General features: G+C 34.6%; 1 protein-coding gene across 3 annotated transcripts in view; it reads right to left on the reverse strand.

Annotated features, from left to right (window-relative positions):
- The window catches only part of LOC123536816 (cryptochrome-1-like), a 47,412-nt gene continuing 25,909 nt past the window's right edge, over window positions 1-21,503 (reverse strand). For 2 of the 3 annotated variants that reach the window (XM_045320266.2, XM_045320265.2), the window contains exons 10-11: window positions 17,891-18,096; window positions 1-1,661 (exon numbers count right to left, since the gene is read on the reverse strand). In XM_045320266.2, coding sequence (XP_045176201.2) covers window positions 1,597-1,661; window positions 17,891-18,096 — 271 coding nt within the window. In that variant the 3' untranslated portion in view covers window positions 1-1,596. The remainder of the gene's footprint in view (window positions 1,662-17,890; window positions 18,097-21,503) is intronic. The other variant, XR_008367992.1, reaches the window with a different exon arrangement.

A 21,503-nucleotide genomic window follows, 5' to 3' on the forward strand; every position in this document is an offset into this window, starting at 1 on the left:
CTGAGATAAATAGTACTTTATTTAGACGTTCATTTGTATATTTCACCATATTTTGAATTTTTCCTACATTTATCAATGAATGACACATCATTCATAAATAGATGTCTGCCATGATGCTTATACAGCAATACAAAATGGAACATTTTCTGACATAATTTAGGCCATAAAACTGTTTTTTTTTTGCACTTGAAACTTAAGAAATATGCAAAACTAGGAATACATTATTTTCAGATATTTTAAAGAAATTTCTGCATATCAATTACTTTAATAAAGCATTTGTTAAATCCCTTTTTTCTCTCAAAACATAGAACATCTCCACAAAAGAGACTGTATTACAATATAACTGTATGTAAACTAAACATATAATGTCACTACCTATTCATTTCTCTACAAACATTGTCACTACAATCAAGGGCGGATCCAGGATTTTGTGTTAAGGGGGGCGCAATTAAGTGGGTCCAGGAGGCATGCCCCCCCCCCCCCCCCCTCCGTAAGATTTTGAAAATAATGGATCCGTCAGGTGCATTCTTAGGAACTTTACTTGGTATTTTAAAAGGACAGGTTTTGTGACAAAGTCAACCCAAACAACATGCTAATTAAATTCCAAGTTTTATGACATATCAGACTTATTCTTGCATAAGTATCTCAGAATGGATTTCTTAGCCCGACTGGATTTCTGAGGATTTTTTATCGGGAGGGGTTACCAAGGGCTATTAGCAGATTGTACAAATGGTAAAGAGCGTTATAGAGCTCATGCAAACTTTGTTGTATTTTTATTGCGCGAGCGTAGCGAGCAAGGCAAAATGCACATTTTATATCTTTTTTACCTAGAATAAAAGATAAATTACCTAATAAGTATGCGATCGTAGCGAGCAAGAATAAATACATATTTTATATTTTTCAACCAGAAAAAATGACAAATACCTATGCAAGCGTAGTGAGCGAGAAAAAATGCATATTTTGCACTTTTTTCACCCAGAACAAAAGATAAATACCTATGCGAGCATAGCGAGCGAGAAAAATATGCATATTTTGCACTATTTTTCACCCTGAACAAAAGATAAATACCTATGCGAGTGTAGTGAGTGAGAAAAATGCATATTTTGCCTTTTTTTCACCCAGAACAAAAGACAAATTACCTGTGCTCTGGCGATTTTAGGGGGGTGAATTGGATCTGCCCTTGACAATTTCACTACACACAAATTGTCACAACAATGTAGTCACTTTTTACCAGTAACATACCAGAAAAATTAGCAGCTTTTGCAATCGTTCTCATAAACGTTTTGACAGTGAACACTTATTGGTGAAGATCTCTGAGGGGATTAGAACCAGGAACTCATTAGCCTATAACAGTGAGCACCTGTGTCACGTCTTTAAACAAGATATCCAATAATAGTATAGCATCATTCTGTGATGAAATTGCGTAACACTGTTGTTTTACACAGAACAAAATGTCAGCATCCTGAATTCTAGTTGACCAGCACTTCCTGTGCAGTAAAAATGTCATAAGCATTTTTCAACTCTAAGTCACTTATCTGTAACACCCTCTTTTCATTTCTTGAGAAAGTCTGTGATCTCCTTATTTTTGGATTTTTTCTAAGCTTTGCCAGATGCATCACTTTCAGCCTTCCTCTTCTTTGTGGCTGGGGTGGAAGCAGCACCTTAAATAATATATCTTGCTGTGGTAACAAATTTACTACCTTAAACGTCTATAGTACAGCACTAGCCTTTACATTTCCTCAAATTGTATTCCCCGACTTTGCTCTGATTTATCCGTATATAGCTATTTGCTCAAAACAGTACAATCACTAAAACTTGACAAAATATTAGTTATAATGCAGGATATTACCTAGATCACTTCTTTCAAGTTTAAACTAGTTTAACACTGGGAGAAAATCAAAATCCCCTTGATCAAAATCCCTACACTGAAAAATGACAGGGTGTTACAAAATCCCCTTCATACTTTTGCAGGGGGTATCACAATCCCCTCTGTGATTTTTACTTATTTCATCAAGTTCAAATACAACTATATACAACTTAAAAGTCTATTGCATAAAGCATGTAAATACAATGCCTTTAGCAAACATAATATAATTTTGAGCACTGATATCTATATATCTATAATGTTTATCACAGAGGGGATTATGATACCCCCTGCAAATGTGTGAAGGGGATTTTGTAACACCCAGTCATTTTTCAGTGGAGGGGATTTTGATATACACTCGTCGGCTCCCTTATATAATTGCACTGCATTTTACAAATGATTCTGACAATCAAAAAAATCATTCATGCACTAAAATACATGTTCACTGATTAATGCTTTTCTTGGTCTGTCATATCTGTGACATTTCAACATCAGAATCACTTCCAACTCTCAATATATTTTCACTCTCTATACATGTTTTTGTGATAAAATCAAATTGTATGCATAATGTTCATGTTTAATGTCTTTTCAATAATTTCTCAGTTATATATTAAGGATGGTGTCTTCTTGTAGCAGTGAGCACAATGTTTAATTTTATCGCTGCCTCACTAGAGTACCATACCACAGACACGTGACAACCCCACCCACATTATATTTACACTGGACTGACTAGTCCTAGCTGAGCTAGCTCTATCCTCAATGTAGAGCACCTAAATGTAGAGCACCTAAATGTAGAGCACCAAGCGAGGATGCTACCAGTATCATTTCTTATGTCTTTGGAATGACACAGCTAGGGAGCTCCTCCCACATTTAAAGTGGGTGCTCTACCACTTGGCTACAAAGGAGGTTTAACAAGCAAATTCGATGAAATGGTATGCTCCGCTGAAAGGGTCTGTGGTGACGAATGGCAAAAAAAATATATGCAGCAAAATGTTAAGGATGTTACTAAGAAGCAAATAATTTCATTAGCCAAAATCAATTTTAACAGAAAATGAATGTTTTAAGTGTACTGGCTGGCGACCACCAAATCCGGACAATCACCAAATCAGACAGTCCCGTAAACGCTTTATTTCAGTCTTAAACTTTGCTTATCTGTTTACCATCAAATGGACGCTTGATTTTCAACAACGCAGCGAAATTACAACGGTTAAATTTAAGTATTTTACAAGAAATGCTACATTTCATTTCGTCTGCACTCATGAAGCATGTTTACATGTTTGGGAAAGTCGAAAGTGGCGCTTTGCACATGCTCTTTATTTCTGTAGGATCCCGCATTTAATTCTAAGGGCCCCATACAAATTTGAGGTAAGCAGACAAGATGTTTAGTAAACACTTAAACTGGGGAAATACAGCTTTTATAATTTAGTGCATGATTTTAATACACCTTAAAACACATTTTCATACCAAAATATCCACTTCGGAAAGATTTAGTAGGGAGAGATACAATCAAATTATCGATTCAAGAGAGGTAATTCGTACAATTCTATGACTCAGACACTGTATGACTACTTTCCCTTGGTTGAAAATAAAGTTTAATTCAATGTTGAACACAAATTGAAAATCAATAAAGTAACAACTCGCTGTCCGTAAACATGGTACTGTTTGACCTAAAAACAATGTGATTTGGTGACCCTTCGTTTGGGCGTCAAAAAAGTACTTGACCTAACTTTAGAAGTAAACAAAATAGTTCTTTAGTTGGGAGGAGAACCTAGCTTTGTTTAAGTGAAATTTCAACCACTAGATATATCTATTTCCTGAATTATTGTGAAAAATATTCCAAAAGTGTCCAATTGTAGGATGCTAGCCAGTACATAACAAGTGAATGAAGTATTGCCATGCAATACAAAGTCCCCTACTGGAAGGCACCTAACTTTCTCTACTGCAGTATAACATAATGACTGATATCTGTCAATGATGTATAAACAATATTGTGCTATACATACAATATGTTATAACAAAACACCTGGATTAAAATTTGCATAATGGAACTTTCCCTACAGCCAGTAATAAAAATGTTACTAATATATAGTAACAACAAAGGGAGGTAATTCTAAAAACAATGCTGCTTCATGGTAGTGAACATTTGTGCCAAGTTACATCAAAATGCCTCCATGCATAAAGAATAAATCTTCGGACAAAATCATTCTTGAATTTGACCTTTGATCTCGAAGTGTGACCCTAACCTTTAAGCTAGGGTTCTGGGTGTTGCATATGACACGTTGTCTCATCATGGAGTACATTTATGACAAGTAATACTGTTATACCTTGATGCATGACAGAGTCCTGGACCTGACAGGAAAAAAAACCTATTGACCTTTGACCTCCAACTGTGACCTTGACCTTCGAGCTAGGTGTCCAGGTTTTGCGCATGACACATCATCTCATCATGGGGAACATTTGTGCCAAGTAATATTAAAATCCCTTCAAGAATGGCAGAGTTATGGACCGGACAGGAAAAAGGTCCTGTTGACCTCTGACCCCAAATTGTGACCTTGACCTTTGAGCAAGGGGTTTGGGATTTGCGCATGACACATCGTCTCATCATGGGGAACATTTGTGCCCAGTGATATTAAAATCCCTTGATGAATGCCAGAGATATGGACCGGACACGAAACAGACCTTGTTCATGCCATGTTAACATTTGACTGCCAAGTGTGACCTTGACTTTTGAGGTAGTGGTCTGAAAGTTGTGCATGACACATCGTCTGATTATGAGGTACATTTGTGCCAAGTAATATTAAAATTACTTCATGGATGGCAGAGCTGTTGTGGACCAGACAGTATAAAAGCCCTGTTGACCTTTGACCTCTAATTGTGACCTTGACCTTTGAGCTAGGGGTTCCGGGTTTTGCGCATGACATGACACGTCCTCTCATCATGGGAAACATTTGTGCCAAGTAATATTAAAATCCCTTCATGGATGGCAGAGTTATGGACCGGACAGGAAAAAAGCCCTGTTGACCTTTGACCTCCAATTGTGACCTTGACCTTTGAGCTAGGGGTCCGGGTTTTGCGCATGACACGTCGTCTCAACATGGGGAATATTTGTTCCAAGTAATATTATAATCCCTTCATGAATGACAGAGTTATGGATCAGACATGAAATTGCAGACGGACAGACGGACGGAATGACAGACAGAAAAGCGCATTCCTATAGTCCCGGAAACTGGTTTTCAACCAGAAAGGGACTAATAAATGTATGTTATGTTGATCCTGACTAATGAAATTATTTTGAATGGAATATGCTTATTGTAATAAGGTAAGCTTTTAGAATTAAATGGAGTTATTTGAAATGTGAGTTTGAAGTGTAACTAGAATGAAATATTGTGTTTGTGTTTGGCACCAAGTGTTGCTATTTAACATGAACATCTGAACTTAAAAGAACAGATGTCCTTAAGAGAGCACAATCAAGTAAGATATCTTGAACATGGCTGGTGGCGGGATGGTTGTGGATGCTGAAGGTTTGAACATTTTTTAAAAAAAAGGAATGGAAATTTTTTATATATATATATATATTTTTTTTTTTGGGGGGGGGGGGGGGGGGGGGGGGGTGGGGGAGACTGGGTAAGGGTACAAAACTTCACATGTTGATTATAAATATTGATGGAAAATAAAAAATGAAATAAAAAAAAAAAAAATTGGGGGGGGGGGGGGGGGGGGGGGGGGGGGGGGAAATGCATGATCAGGGTGGTGGGTATGACTGGCTGGAGTAGCGAAGTGGTGGAACGGTACAACTTTGCATGTTGATAAATATTCATGGAAGGTCTGAAATAAATTTAAAATAAGGAATGAAAGTTTTTTTATTTTGTTTTGGGGGTTGGAGAGGGTGTGACCAAGGCAAAGGGGTGCCCAGGTGTGGGTACACAACTTCACATGTTTATAATAAATGTTCATGGAAAAGAATGAAAGAAGTTAAATGAAATTCTACCAATTGGTTGGTTTGTTATAGACAAATCTGTGGATTTTTAAACAATTAAAGGGTGATAACTCTGGTGTTACTTGGGCAATCTGCCTGAAACTTGATGGGCCATATAACCTTATAGTGGTGAACATGTATATGAAAATTTATTTAAATATTTCCAACCACTTCCTAGATATGGCTCCAGACGTGGAATTTAAACTAAATCAAGGGCAATAAATTGAAAACAAGAGGGCAAATTCACTGCGAAAAAAGGGTGAATATACGGGAGTGTACGGTCCCGTATATTTCAAAAATACGGGAGTATACGGGGTGTATATTACAAATATACGGACCTAGTATACAATCCCGTATTCGGAACATCTAGTATACGGGAAGTCCGTATATTTGTCATGCATATACGGGATCCCGTATACGCCGAATATACATAAAAGTATATTTCCCGTATATATTAAATATACGAGTTTTCAAAAAAATCAATTAGAAATGGTGTTTGTTAGTGTTTGCTTTAAATAGATTTTATTTCAATGTATTCGAAGGGTCTTGAAATTTACCCCGTTTTACTTGCCGTATTTTAGAATAAAACGGAACACGTATAGGGCCCTGTATATTCCAGATATACGTGTATACGGACCCCGTATTTTTGACATATACGGACTGCAACTGCATTAATATACGGGACATATACGGACCTGTATTTTTAATACGGGCATCGGTTTTTTTTTCCGTATACGCATGATATACTAAGTATACGGACCCCGTACTTTTGACATATAGGGGCATATACGGGGCATATACGGAACTGTTTTTTTTGGGATTACGGGCTAGGGGATGTCCCGTATATGCAGGGTTACGTAATATACGGACCCCTTTACAGTGGCATATACGGAAATTATTTGCATCTAAATTACGGGGATATACGGAACTGTATTTTGTTGATATACGGGCCGGGGGTTTTTCCCCGTATATGCAAGATATAGTAGGATACAGATCCGTATTTGTGTCACATACAGACTGAATTTGCTTTTCGTATACGGGAAATACACGGAACAGTATTGTTATTAAATAACATATACGTTGGCCAGATTTTTCCCGTGTATGCACTATCCCGATTCCCGTATTTTTATTTTATTAGAAATGATCTGGTATATGGGGCACACACGGGAAAGATGACAAAGAATGAAGGTTAAACAAAACCTTTAGCAAAATTTCCCGGTGGTTAGGAAAATCAAGACAAAGACAGGGTATGAAAAAACATTATCATCAATGGAGACAATTCAGATTGAATTAACATTATATAAAACAAAAATTTACTTTTAAAAAACAGTTGTTTTTCTCGTACGATTATGCGTTATTTTTTATTTTTTGTCAAATGAAATAAGCAGAAAATGTAATTCTTGATACCCAGACGGGAATTTCCGGTTTTTTACCGGTGCTGGAAAAATCCATCTTACACCGGGGTGTAAAAATGACTCTCGTGCTATAAAGACGTATTACGAACTACTATATGGAGATGTTTAATGTAGTAATATTTTCTTAACGAAAAAAATCCAAACCCTGACAGTTCCTCTTGGTTCCTGAAAATATATTTCTCGATTAAAAGGACGTTATTTTATCAAAAATTCATAACGTTACGCTGCAACTAAATAAAAAAATATCGGAAAATTAATTAAACATTGTTATTGTCTATGACCGTCATGGCATCTTTCCTGTTTACGGACGTTGCTTTCCCGCGCTTTGTTTAATTACGCTGCTATAAGAAATAGTTCTATAAAGAAGCCATTCGATTGATTTTTTTTTAAATTTATTTCTTGATGTCGGTATGCAAGAAAAGGATTCTGTCACTGGTTATAGGTGCAGATGGGAATATCCGGGCTCTCGGCTAACTTTAAACTTCGCAGCCGGAAATTCCCATTGCACCTACAACCAGTGAAAAAATCTTATAGCAATCAATAACATTATGCATTTTAGATGTTCGTTTTGAAATTTGAAAAACTAACAGTTCGCACATTTAAATATGTGCCGCACCGTTAACGCAAAAATCAGTTTTAGTAACACTTCTTTATTACTGTTATACTTTTTTCATTAGTGAATGTTGATTCCCACCACAGGCTTTTCGATTTCCCCGTCTGCTAAAAGAGCAGTAATCCTTTCTAAGGGTCTGAAGATGTATTCAAGTTTTACGCTTTGAAAAGATGCATGATGCATTCTGTGTTGGAATTAAATATGTAAGCAGGTTACAAATGATGCCCCCCCTGGAAATATTCAGTTTCATGATCTCAATAAATGTAAGCTTTTATCTGTTGAGGTACGAATGTCACTGATTTACGATGGCTCATCCGGGCTTTTCTGTCAGCATATATTGACCAAATTCTCAAAATAAGCGTATTCTCTATCATGAAAAAAATCGTCGCCAGTTGGGTTATTGAAAAATCTCTTGTGTCAACTGAAATAGAATTTGCAAGCATTAAAGGTTATATAAATGGACTTTGATATCTTTAAACGCTATAAATGATGTGAAAATATGACAAATGAAATGAGTTGGGGCAGGGATGACATCGTTTTAAGTGCCTTCGCGCAAAGAAACTAGATATTTAAAGTGTTTCATTTGCGTTTAATAGTTATATTACGTTAAAATCTATCCTAACATTATTTTTTTATATAAAATGCATGGTGTTCATACTGCCGACACACGTAGCACCTCTTTTGAAGAATTGTCTTCAAACTGACATAAGTCACGACAAAGTAGGGAAGATATTTTCAAAAGAGATTTTACCTGCAACAATTGTTTATTTCAAAAGCATATAAGTGCAGCGATGTGATCTAAATAACACTTTCCTATTCTATTTCTACTAAAATGTAAAAAATACATCCACTATTTAAGAAAGCTAGCTTAAACATAAACATTCGTAGCCATTTATTGTAGCAAAAAATTGAGTCAAAAAACCCTGGCTGTCGTTATTATGCTATATTGTGTTCTATAACCTGTCCGCCATTACGCGATTCTAAAGAGCTTCAAAAATTTCCAGTCTCGCGCTCAAGTATAATATTCTAAACTAAGATTATTTAGACAAGTAAATGATTCACCAAAAACGTTTATCTCTTCATGTTAAAATGCTTTATTCAGCAGTCCTGTATTCAAGTATGCAATAGAAAACAAGTATAATTGTTAGATACATGTATCCAAATCTTATAGTTTAAACCCTAAATGAAATATTAAAAGATATCAGAGTATCAATATAATTTACATTATTTCGTGTAAGTGTTACCGAATACTAGTATTCGATACTATCAGATCATAAAAGCTATCTTTCAATTTGAAGTCTGGTCATATTACGAACAACACAGAATAGGAATTTTTGTTTCTCAACTATTTAAAAATACCATATCAAGAGAAAATAAAAGATGACAGCGTCAGGAATCGAACCCGGACTGCTGCGGCAATAAAGAAGTTTTCCGCTTGGGTCATAAAATATGTTAATACACTTAGAAATAGGTATTTTTTTTGGTTTTTACGTTGTTTTATGTATCCCTTATTCTGTTTTGTATCGTCTTTTTTTCTCGGGAATTTCGTTTTTATGATTTTTACATTATTTCATTTTGACAAATTTTATATCATTGGAGAGAAAATCTTAACACAAACTAGAAAATAAAGATTTTTGCTGTATTTTTGTTGTATATAAAAACGCTATTAAAAAACCTTTAAAGTAGTAAATTTGCGCTCTGCTAAAAAAAGGACGTTTGTGGTCACGGCTGCAAAATGGTTATACAGAAAACTGAAAATATACCAATCTTTGGAAATATATATGTAATTTATGAAAATTTCGTAATAGTCCGTTAAAATCGTTAGGTGGTTATATTTAAATAAAGACTAGCTAGCAATTACTTATATTGTGTACAATTATATTAATAATATGAGCCGGGCCATGGCAAAACCAACATTACAATCCAGACCAGCCCGTGCATCCAGGATCTTTGTTGTTCGCCTTCAGACCTTATTGCAATTAGAGAAGCTGTTAAGCGAACAACATGGATCCTGACCAGCCTGCGCATCCGGATCCATGCAGGTCGCAAAGCCGCTATTTTGGGTTTTTCTCAGGCGCGGCTCATATGTTTAATATCATGTTCATATATTTACAGAAAGTAAACTTATGTGTTAGATGTATAATATCTAACGTTTTCAAAATATTTCATATATGTTTTAAGATCGAAATTACAGACATACTCGATTTCTTTTCTAACAATGACTTTTTATTTTCAAGATGATTGATATGCAGTGCGCAGGTCTATTTGCACGTGAACAGGTTGGTTTTAAAGTAAAAACACTTTTACATGCACAGATCGACCTTCCCGCGAGATTTTAAATGTTCTTACAGTTGTTTTCAAAATACATAAACCCTGGGGAAAACAAAGATCTAGAGTAGGTGTGTATTTTTTCCATACTGAAAGAGAATAAAACTTTCCAAATTCTGAAATTTATTATAACCAACCTTTTTTTTTTGATATGATACTATGAAACAATAATACGCATCACAACCGCTTACATTTTAGTTTAGAAAAGCATTTTTTTGTCAGTTAGATTACCCATTTTCTAAAGATAAAGATCGTAAATACTAACTTCATGAATGCTTTCATGAGATTCAGTTTTGATCGAAGAACAATGTACGTGCCGCCTAATTCATCCGTAAAGAAGTTAACCGTGGCTACTTAGCTTCTGCGAAATACATTTTTTTCTTTACAACATTTTTTCTCGTTGCACGATATTTTCTTTTATTTCAAACACTTGCAACATTAGCTTTTGGTGACTGGAATTTTTGTTATAATGAATGAAAGAATGAATGAAAAAATTGTTGAATTAATGTGCTTGGGAAAGACTGAATGAATGAGATTTCACGAATGAAAGAAAACTACTTAACGGCTTTTTGAATTTCCTTTTTCATATTATAATTATATAATTTTAATAAATTTTGTTAAAAAGACATTTTTTTTACTGACGCTGCAATTAAAAGAGTATTTCGTCTGAAGTGTTTTTATTTAATCTACATTGTACATTAAATATTTTCCCTTTAAATCGCCGCAACTATGTTCCGATTAATTAAAAAAAACAGAGAACAGGAGAACTACAAGGCTAACTCCATTTTCATACAACCTTTCGACTATTTATTAAGTATCATAGGAAGTCAACAAATATGATATGAAATAAAAACATCATGAATTTAAGTATTTCATGATCTGCCTTGTTACAAAAGAATTTATTTGAGAAAAAACCTGTCTAATTCAGTTAATCAAAAATTAACAAATAAGTACTTACCCAAACCTTCCTCTTTCTCTGCCAGAATAACGTAATGTCAAGACATTTTTGCATATACAGATTAGTGCGTGCGGTCACTTCAAACAGATGTTATCGCCTCGGGCTAGATGAATGCGCGCTGATTGGCCGATTCCATTAAGCAACAGAGGGTTAAATTAGGCCATGCCGATTATCTCATAAATTTTAAATTTAAAATGCATACAGTTAGTAATGTTGCAGTAAAACTGTGCCGCAGAACCTTTAGGTACAATTTATTTACGAAGAGATGGATGAATGAATGCAAAGTTATATAGCATTTTGATGAAGTCTATGTTAGACGATTGTGTTTATTTTTTTAATATGTCCGTAAGTATTGACTAGCCACTCGTTAATCTTTGCAAATATTTTCGGGCGTTTTCGGTTAATATACCTAATATTTGTATTTTGAAAATAACCATATTTTACAGCTAACAAATGTCACGGTGGGTTTGATTTCCAGGCACGTTACCACGGGTATCATTTAAAAATGTAATGTAATGTTAACGATACCTTTTTTATTTTTACATTAATTTATGTTTCATATTTTTAAATTTTTTTTATTGTTTTCTCTTGTAGTATTTATATTCTAGTACGCTTATGACGGGTAAAAATGCCTTTTATCTAAGATACTTTAAGAAAATTATTCTACTTTGTTACAACGAGTAAATATGATAACTTTTAGTAAATAGACCATAAATATCAAATACGTTTGATCAAATAAGTGGTATTGGTAAGTTTGCATATAAAATTTGGGGGAAAAGGTTTTGGTCAGAGGTAGGATTCGAACCCGACCCTTGAATTAGCAGCCAACACCGTTTTCCACTCAGTTACCTGCACATGCAACAGTATATCAATTAAGAGTTATATATGTAATATTTATATTGTTTTTGTGATCGAACATGAAAAACAATTTACGGAAATATACGAAATATTCATGAGTGCCCGGTCACTACCAACGGAACTACAAACACGAGAAATAATTGGAACAGTGTATACGACGGTAGCATAGAGGGGACATGTTCGCACTTGTTAGCTATCACGTTCGCTTGTGTTAGCTAACACGTTCGCACGTGGTAGCTAACACGTGCGCACGTGATAAATAAAATGTTTCATTGTCCCCCCTATGCAACCGTAGTTACATAGAAGCATCCGCGGAATTATTTTTAAAATACGAACACATATTTCACTTAATAGTTCATAAGTAAAAGCTAAAATTAAACAGAGAAGTATAAAATACATTTTATAGCTCACTGAATTGAACTAAACTGAATGACTACGGTTATTATGTGCTTTTTTAATAATTTAAATGTCATATTATCTACACGTTGGTTTTAAAGGTCCGACCTACGAATGGGGTCTCGTGGCGTGTGGTTTAGATCGCTGACTTCAAACAACTTGCCCTCACCGATATGGGTCCGAGCTCATTGGGGTGTTCTCCAAGTGAGGAAGCCATCGAGCTGGCTTACGGATGATCGGTGGGACTACCTAGGTGCCCGCTCGTGATAAAATATTGCACAGAGGGACCTATTGTATTCCTTTACCCCAAAAAATGGCAAGTCATTATAGGGGTCAATTATTGCATGATGTTACATTAAATCCCAACCAAAAACACAAAAGGACCTACCCGGCGGTAGCAGACCCCGGATCTTGAGAAATTCGAGTAAGAATAAAAAAAAAAAGCGAGTAGGAAGTCATGGCACTAGAATATTTTCGCGAACCGCTTAAAAAACGAGGAATTCCCTCAAATGTCTATTCTCTTAAAACAAACTCCTTTAAGGTAGTTGATTTATTATATCTTGTTGTTATTTTTTAATTTTGAATCAATTATAAGTAAAGATCAACACACTCCGTTTGGTGTTAATTCTACGGAGGTTTATATTGTTACTGTATAAAACAGGAATGGATTAGTTGATTTTTTTTTTCTATACTAGTAATTTTTTGCATTGTATACACGAGCGTTGGAAATGTGCAGCAGAAAGAGTAATTAATGCAGGGATTTGATTTTTTATAAAGGCAATGATCACGAATGTGTTTATCACTACAAATAAATAAGGATGAATGAATTTTTTTCTCAAACGGATATTTAGATTGAATGTAAAAGTAATTCGGAAAAGGCCAGAGGAATGATGGATTTATCATGTCTTTGATTTATACCTGTTTTAGCCGCGAATGTTTTTTTCAGTTGGTGAGAGGTTTGTGCTATACATCTATTTCCTCCATTCATTCATTTCATTCATTCATCATTTGACATACATGTACACGTTCAAAAACATGCAAAACGTTTGTCCTTTGAAATGGCCGGAGAATATAATTTTCATAATATATTGATTGCATGGCTTATCATTCATATGATTTTTCTTTAGTATCGGTAGGAAAAAAACTGATAGCTTAATCAATCCCAATTGGCCCGTATTGAAAAAGAAGAAGGAGAAGAAAACATGCAGATACAAGAAGAAAGGATGATTATTTGAGGTCTTTGAGTTTTTATTGCGAGGTTCGCGGGAAAGTTTAATTTTCAATTTTTGGACGCACAAGAACAAAAAAATTATCCCATGACTTGATTTTCCATTTGAATGAGTTTACTACAAGAAATTCATCTTCCCCTATCAATATTAAAGGGCCTTGACACCAGATTTGCTAATATGATCTTTCTTTAAAAATGAAAATTGGTCATATTATGAACATTAGAACAAGCTATTCTTTGCACACTTTTTTATTAAAAGAATGTTAAACAAAGCAAAAAGATATTTATGAGTTGGGAATCGAGCCCGGATTGCCTAGGCCCAATATAAAAACCCCTTAACATCTTGACAGCAAACCCCGGAGGAATTTGTACGACCGTTTAAAAAAAAGCTTTATATTTAAAGCAGTTTACCTTCTGTAAACCCCCCGACAAACGTTTTCAGTCTAATATAGATTATGAATGAAAAATTTAGTGAAAATCGGGACTGGATTCTTTGTCTGTATACACTGAATGCAGAAATTATGAAACATGAAGGAATATATATTGTACATTGTAGAAAGTTCGAACATGGAAGAAAGGATGAATTAATCATGTCGTTGATTTTATACGCCAGAAGGGTGCGTTTTTAAAGATATGACGCTGGTGTCCGTCTGTATGTTAGCTTTTCTGTAACCCCTCAGTAACTCTTGAACCCTTCAAAGGGTTTCGAAGAAATCTTGCCACAAATGTTCACCATATCGAGACAAAAGTTTTAATGGCACGCTTCATATTAAGGTCATAATAGAGGTCAAAAGTTATATGATATTGTTTCGCGTCCGCTCTGTAAATTTTAACTACTCTTGAACTGCTTGAAGGATTTAAAGAAAATTAGCTTTAAAAGTCAACAACATCGGACAACGTGCAGAGGCATGTTTCGGATTGCTCGCTTCAAGATTCAAGGTCAACTTGTGCTTCGATAAAGGCAATAACATGCATATTTCATTTCAAGTTTATAGATTTTCAAAAGCTCTATCATATTGTATATTTAAAAAGCAATGTATCATTAACCCATGCATCTTTGCTGCAAGGTTTTAAACCCAAAAGTGTCATATACCATAGCAAAATTGGAGAACAGAAATTTTATTTTAATTATTGCTCTAACTTTTAATGATCGATTACAGTATATCATTTATATGTTTGCTAAACATTACTAAGTATGATTATATACACATTTTGAATCCCGTATTTCCCCCACATACGGCAAATATACGGAGTTGTATTTCAAAGCATATACGGGAAATATAGTCCCCCATTTTCGAAATGTACAAATTATTCATATCCCGTATTTTCCCGAAAAATACGGGAAATATACGGTGTTGTATACCCAAGAATATACGGGAAATATTAGGTCCCGTATTTTCGAAATATACAAATCTTTAAAAACCCGTATTTTCCCGATTACGGGCAATATACAGAGTTGTATACGAACAATGTACGGGAAATGTAAGTCCCGTATTTTCGAAATATACAACTTATTCATATCCCGTATTTCCAGAATATACGGGAAATATACTGTATTGTATACCAAGAATATACGGGAAATATTAGTCCCGTATTTTCAAATATACAAATCATTTAAATCCGTATTTCCGGCATATACGGGCAATATACGGAGTTGTATACGAACAATGTACGGGAAATATAAGTCCCGTATTTTCGCAAATATAACAACTTATTCATATCCCCTATTTCCAGAATATACGGGAAATATACGAGGCTGTATACGAAACATTACGGGAAAAATTTGGCCCGTATTCCGTAATAAGGGTTTTTATTCCGTACACCAGACATATACGGGAAATATAAAGTGTTGTATACGATCAGAATAACCCTTTTAAAAAATTTCCGTATTTCAATAATATACGGGTTATCGTATATCAAGAATTCCGTATTTCATAGTATACGGGAACCCGTATTTTATTAGTATACGGACTTTTAAATATACAAGTCCCGTATACACCCGTATTTTAGTTTTCCCGTATTTCTTCCCGTATATTGGTAATATACGGAATCCCGTACACTCCCGTATATTAACTCTTTTTTCGCAGTGAAAGATGGCCCTAGGTCGCTCACCTAAGAAACACACCATAACAGTGTAAAACATGTTTGACCTAGTGATTTCATGGAAACAAATATTCTGACCAATTTTCATTAAGATTGGACCAAAAAATTGGTCTCTTGCGATAAAACAAGCATTTTCTTAGATATGACCTAGTTTTTGACCTAGATGACCCATGTTCAAACTCGACCTAGATTTTATCAAGGCAATCATTCTGACCAAATCATGAAGATCAATTGAAAAATACAGCCTCTATCACATACACAAGTTTTTTCTTTGATTTGACCAAGTGACCTAGTTTTTGACCTCAGATGGCCCATATTCAAATTCGACCTAGATTTCATTAAGGCAATCATCCTGACCAAATTTCATAAAAATCAATTGGAAAAAAAAACAGTCTCTATCGCATACACAAGATTTTTCTTTAATTTGACCTATTGACCTAGTTTTTGACCTCAGATAACCCATATTCAAACCCGACCTAGATTTCATCAAGGCAATCACTCTGACCAAATTTCATGAAGATCAATTGAAAACTACATCTCTATTGCATACACAATGTTTTTCTTCGATTTGACCTAGTGACCTAGTTTTTGACCCCAGATGACCCATTTTCGAACTCGGCCTAGATTTCATCAAGGTTATCATTCTGGCTAAATTTCATGAAGATCAAATGAAAAATACAGCCTCTATCGCATACACAAGGTTTTTCCTTGATTTGATCTAGTGACCTAGTTTTTGACCCGAGATGACCCATTTTCGAACTCGGCCTAGATTTCATCAAGGTAATCATTCTGACCAAAATTTATGAAGATCAATTGAAAAATACCGCCTCTATCGCATACACAAGGTTTTTCTTTGATTTGACCTAGTGACCTAGTTTCTGACCTGAGATGACCCATTTTCAAACTCGGCCTAGATTTCATCAAGGCAATCATTCTGACCAATATTCATGAAGATCAATTGAAAAGTACAGCCTCTATCGCATACACAAGATTTTTCTTTGATTTGACCTAGTGACCTAGTTTTTGACCCCAGATGACCCATTTTCAAACTCGGCCTAGATTTCATCAAGATTATCATTCTGACCAATATTCATGAAAAATAATTGAAAAATACAGCCTCTATCGCATACACAAGGTTTTTCTTTGATTTGACCTAGTGACCTAGTTTTTGACTCGAGATGACCCATTTTCGAACTCGGCCTAGATTTCATCAAGGCAATCATTCTGACCAATATTCATGAAGATCAAATGAAAAATACAGCCTCTATCGCATACACAAGGTTTTTCTTTGATTTGACCTAGTGACCTAGTTTTTGACCCGAGATGACCCATTTTCGAACTCAGCCTAGATTTCATCAAGGCAATCATTCTGACCAATATTCATGAAGATCAATTGAAAAATACCGCCTCTATCGCATACACAAGGTTTTTCTTTGATTTGACCTAGTGACCTAGTTTCTGACCCGAGATGACCCATTTTCAAACACGCCTAGATTTCATCAAGGTTATCATTCTGACCAATATTCATGAAGATCAATTGAAAAATACAGCCTCTATCGCATACACAAGGTTTTTCTTTGATTTGACCTAGTGACCTAGTTTTTGACCCATGATGACCCATTTTCGAACTCGGCCTAGATTTCATCAAGGTTATCATTCTGACCAATATTCATGAAGATTAATTGAAAAATACAGCCTCTATTGCATACACAAGCTAAATGTTGACAGACGACAGACAGACAGACAGACAGACGACGGACACTGAGTGATCAGAAAAACTCACCTGAGCATTGCTTAGGTGAGCTAAAAAAAATGACGGGCATCATTAAAGTATGTTGGGTCACATTTATTTCAAGTTTCATGAAATTCTACCAGCTTGTTACTGAGAAATGGCTGCAGACGTGGATTTTTCATTAAATCAAGGGAAATTGACCAATCCAAAAAAAAAAACTTGACGGGCATCATCGCAGTATGTCGGTTCATGTTTATTTCAAGTTTTATGAAATTCTACCTGCTAGTTACTGAGAAATGGCTGCGGATGGACGGACAGACAATGCCATTTCAATACCCCCACTTTCGATTTCATCGGTGGGGGATAATAAAATAAAGGTATCTAAGATACCTGGTATACATGTAAAGTAAAACAATTACCATTGGATTCCTTCCCTGCTTTTCTCCTAGCATATGCTGCTGCCATCCTGGATATGTTTGTCTTCCTAGCTACGTCATGGTCTACGATTGGTTTAGGATAGTCTTTCCCTATGACACATCCGCACTTCTCCTGTACAGCCTTTGGAGCATTCCAGGGCTCATAGATATACTTCTCGGGAAATTTTGCCAGCTTTGGGATATACTTCCTACAAAATTGTTCCAACCATAACAGATTACGAATATCCACCATCAATAACAAACCAATATGGTACAGCAATTTACTTGCTGTGAAATCATTCAATTTTGTTGATATGAAATTTTGTGGTTTTGACTAAAATAAAATGCAAATTTCACTGGGATATGAAATTGTGGATTTCCACATAATTATCAAGATACATGAATGGGAACTTTGCTTGTTTTTTTTTAGGAATTAACCCTTATCATGCTGGAGACGATTGATTCTGCCTTTGTGACCAGTGTAGATCTTGATCAGGCTACACATCCATGCAGTCTGATCAAGATCTGCAGTGTTCGCCATTCAGTCAGTACCTTTTTGGTAAGCACCCATTTTTACAGTCAATGGTAAATGGACAAGTTCTTTTTAGAAAATTAGCAGGGTAAGAGTTACATTCACCATCTAATACAAATTTTAAAATCAATCCCCCATGAATATTAATGATTTCATAGTATTATTCCAAAGAACCTTATCTTAAACTTTCATCCCTTTTGAATTTTAAATTTTCACGAAAAAATTTAAGAGGCTAATGTCCCATACAAAATATATAACAGGCCAAATAAGGAAATCTGATAAATAAAGTTTGTGCTAATTTTAAGTGTGTTTAAGTATTATCACCTTACATAAATTACCAGTGTCTGAAGATGACATTTAAGCTCTTTCTCAATTTTCTTCTACAAAGAATTCCCTACACAAACGTGAAAGCAATTTTAAGGCACACACACAAAACTTAAGAACTTTCCTTCTAAGTGTAATCAATAGAATATTTTTTAAGAAAATCAGTTCAAATTGTTTCCCTTCTGTTGTACAAAATTTAATGATCATCTACACTGTTATTTCTGCAGTAGAAAGGGTTTAATATGGTCAATGCTTACACAGATATTAACTATATATAAGTTATGACTCATGCCATACAAAATGGTCATAATAATCAGGGCTCAAATTTAGCAACATTTTCTACTAGCTAAAAGTAGCTAGTGCCCTTTTTGTTCACTAGCTAAAATGAAAAGATACTAGCTAATGTTAAACAATAATATTTAATTACTTTATTAATATTTTACTGGCCAAAACCTACTGATCAATCTCTGTAAGTAGCCAGTCACAAAAAAATAATCTATTAGCTTAAAGGTCCATTACTAAGGGAAAGTGAGTTGGCAATTTTTTTCATAGCCAGTGCATAGACTTCTGCAAGACACTAAATAATGAAGATTGGCAGGTCAAAATTTACAGAAGATCTTTGGAACTCAAAGAAATGTATGTGTATTATGTTGAAATTTCAATGAATCGACAGAATGACCCCCAGGTCTTTTTAACTTTCTTCATACTTCATAGAAAAATAATTGTACATATACTGCGATTTATTTCGAATTTCTACATACCAACTTTCATTTTCCAATAAAATGAAATAGTTTCTGTGCTTTTTAAAAGAAATTAAAATGTTCACTTTCCTTAGTATTGGACCTTTAAAATAGCAAGTGCCATTTTTATCCACTTACAAGCTAAAGTCAAATCCTTCCATGTTAACTTGATGCAAGCTGCAATCATGCATTATATCAGAGTTCTGTTGAACAATGAAATATCATAAATTTATAACCATAAATGATAACATTCCTTTCATGCAGAAAAATGTATACCTGCAGAACAAACTTTATTAAAGCTTTGAAGACATTTGCTTGGTATATAACTGACTAGCTGAAATTAGCTAGTACATTCCAAGCCCACTAGCTAATTCCACTAGCATTTAGCTTGTATGCTTGTCTAAATCTGAACCCTGATAATTCAACACTCAAGTTCAATGTTTTAAAATTAAGATTCTAACATGACATGTTTTGTTTTCCTATAAAACAAAGAACACTGAAACTGTCAAGGTATTATGCAACAAAATCACTTTCAGTGTATCACAATAAAAATATCTTTCATTGGTTGAAGGTGCGGATGGAAATATCTGGCTTGAGGGTAACTGTTAAGGTTGTAATGAAGCTCTGTTACCCTAAATGTCAAACGTCAAGGTGGGGTGCTAGAAAAGAAAACCACTCATAACAGGAAAATATCTGTTGGATAACATCAATGATGTAGATAATAATCTTTGGTATCATGGATGATTCAAAATAATATATCTCAAGGAGTGATTTTCACTTGGATTAAATCATTGTTTGTTGTTCAGATGATCATTTAAGTTGTACCCTTGTGTTATAATTCCTTCACATCTGAACTGAAACATTAAAAAAAAAATTTAATCCAACAACAAAATCATTTATTATTTCTAAAGTAGAAACCAGTCTCGGAATGCAGCCTTGCCATTGGTCAATTCTAGGAGTAAGCTAAGCATCAACCAGTCAGATGCTGTAGATTTGAGACTGGTCTCAAAGTTTAGTTTTATAACCTTGGGCTCAGTACTTGTCATTGATATTTCTCATTAACAACTGACCAAGTATTACAGTGGCAAAACAAAAGTCCCCTACCAGTGGCCTTGACCTTTAACCGACAAGCATAGATCATGACTTTGTGTTGACACATTGTCTCATCATGGGGAATGTTTGTGTGTAACACTAGGATAATCCACAAATGCACATAAAAGTTATGGAGACTTTAAATAGTGACCTTGACCTTTGACCTACAAGCATAAGTCATGTATGTGTATAATCTACAAATTCCCCTCTATTCACAGACCATACTGAAGAATTGGGCAAAAATTGATTCTATTATCTTTCCTTGTTTATTGAGATCAACGCTTTACCTTGTTGTCTCTCTTCGACCGTCTAGCTAAATATCGATCACTATCGGAAATTTTTTAGATCGTTTTGGTTCGGCTATCTCCGCTTATCGTATCACGGGAGGTGCCGATCATAAAAAAACAAGGATTATAGATTAGAGATCTCCTGTAAAAACGTAGTGGGAAGGGTGATTTATTTTACGCCAATTTTAAGTACCGGTAAAACAACAACAGCAAATATAGTCATCAACTTGGTTTAATTCTGTTTTTCAATAATGTAAAATACGGAACGGAAAAAAGAAGACACTACGTTATTTATTCTTTTATTTTGCATAGTCAAAGAGCTATAAAAAAAATGTTTTATACTTCTTTGGTATAGTATATGAAAATATGATCAACACTACATTATCTTCTTTATATTTTACATTAAAGAAACTGAGACATAAAAACAAATATAAATACACAAAATCATGTACATTAGGCGAGCATAACATACATGTACATGAAACTACTATTATCTTAAAAAATAGAAAGCAGGAAAAAAAATGTTTAAAAGTGCTTACAAACTTGACAATTTCATTTTCAGTTATTATAAATAGATGTGAAATGCGTTTTTTTATTATTATTATTAATCATATTTAACTTGTTAAAATTAATTTTGCTAT

Source organism: Mercenaria mercenaria, chromosome 17 (genome assembly GCF_021730395.1).
Source record: "Mercenaria mercenaria strain notata chromosome 17, MADL_Memer_1, whole genome shotgun sequence".
NCBI classification, from domain to species: Eukaryota; Metazoa; Mollusca; class Bivalvia; order Venerida; family Veneridae; genus Mercenaria; species Mercenaria mercenaria.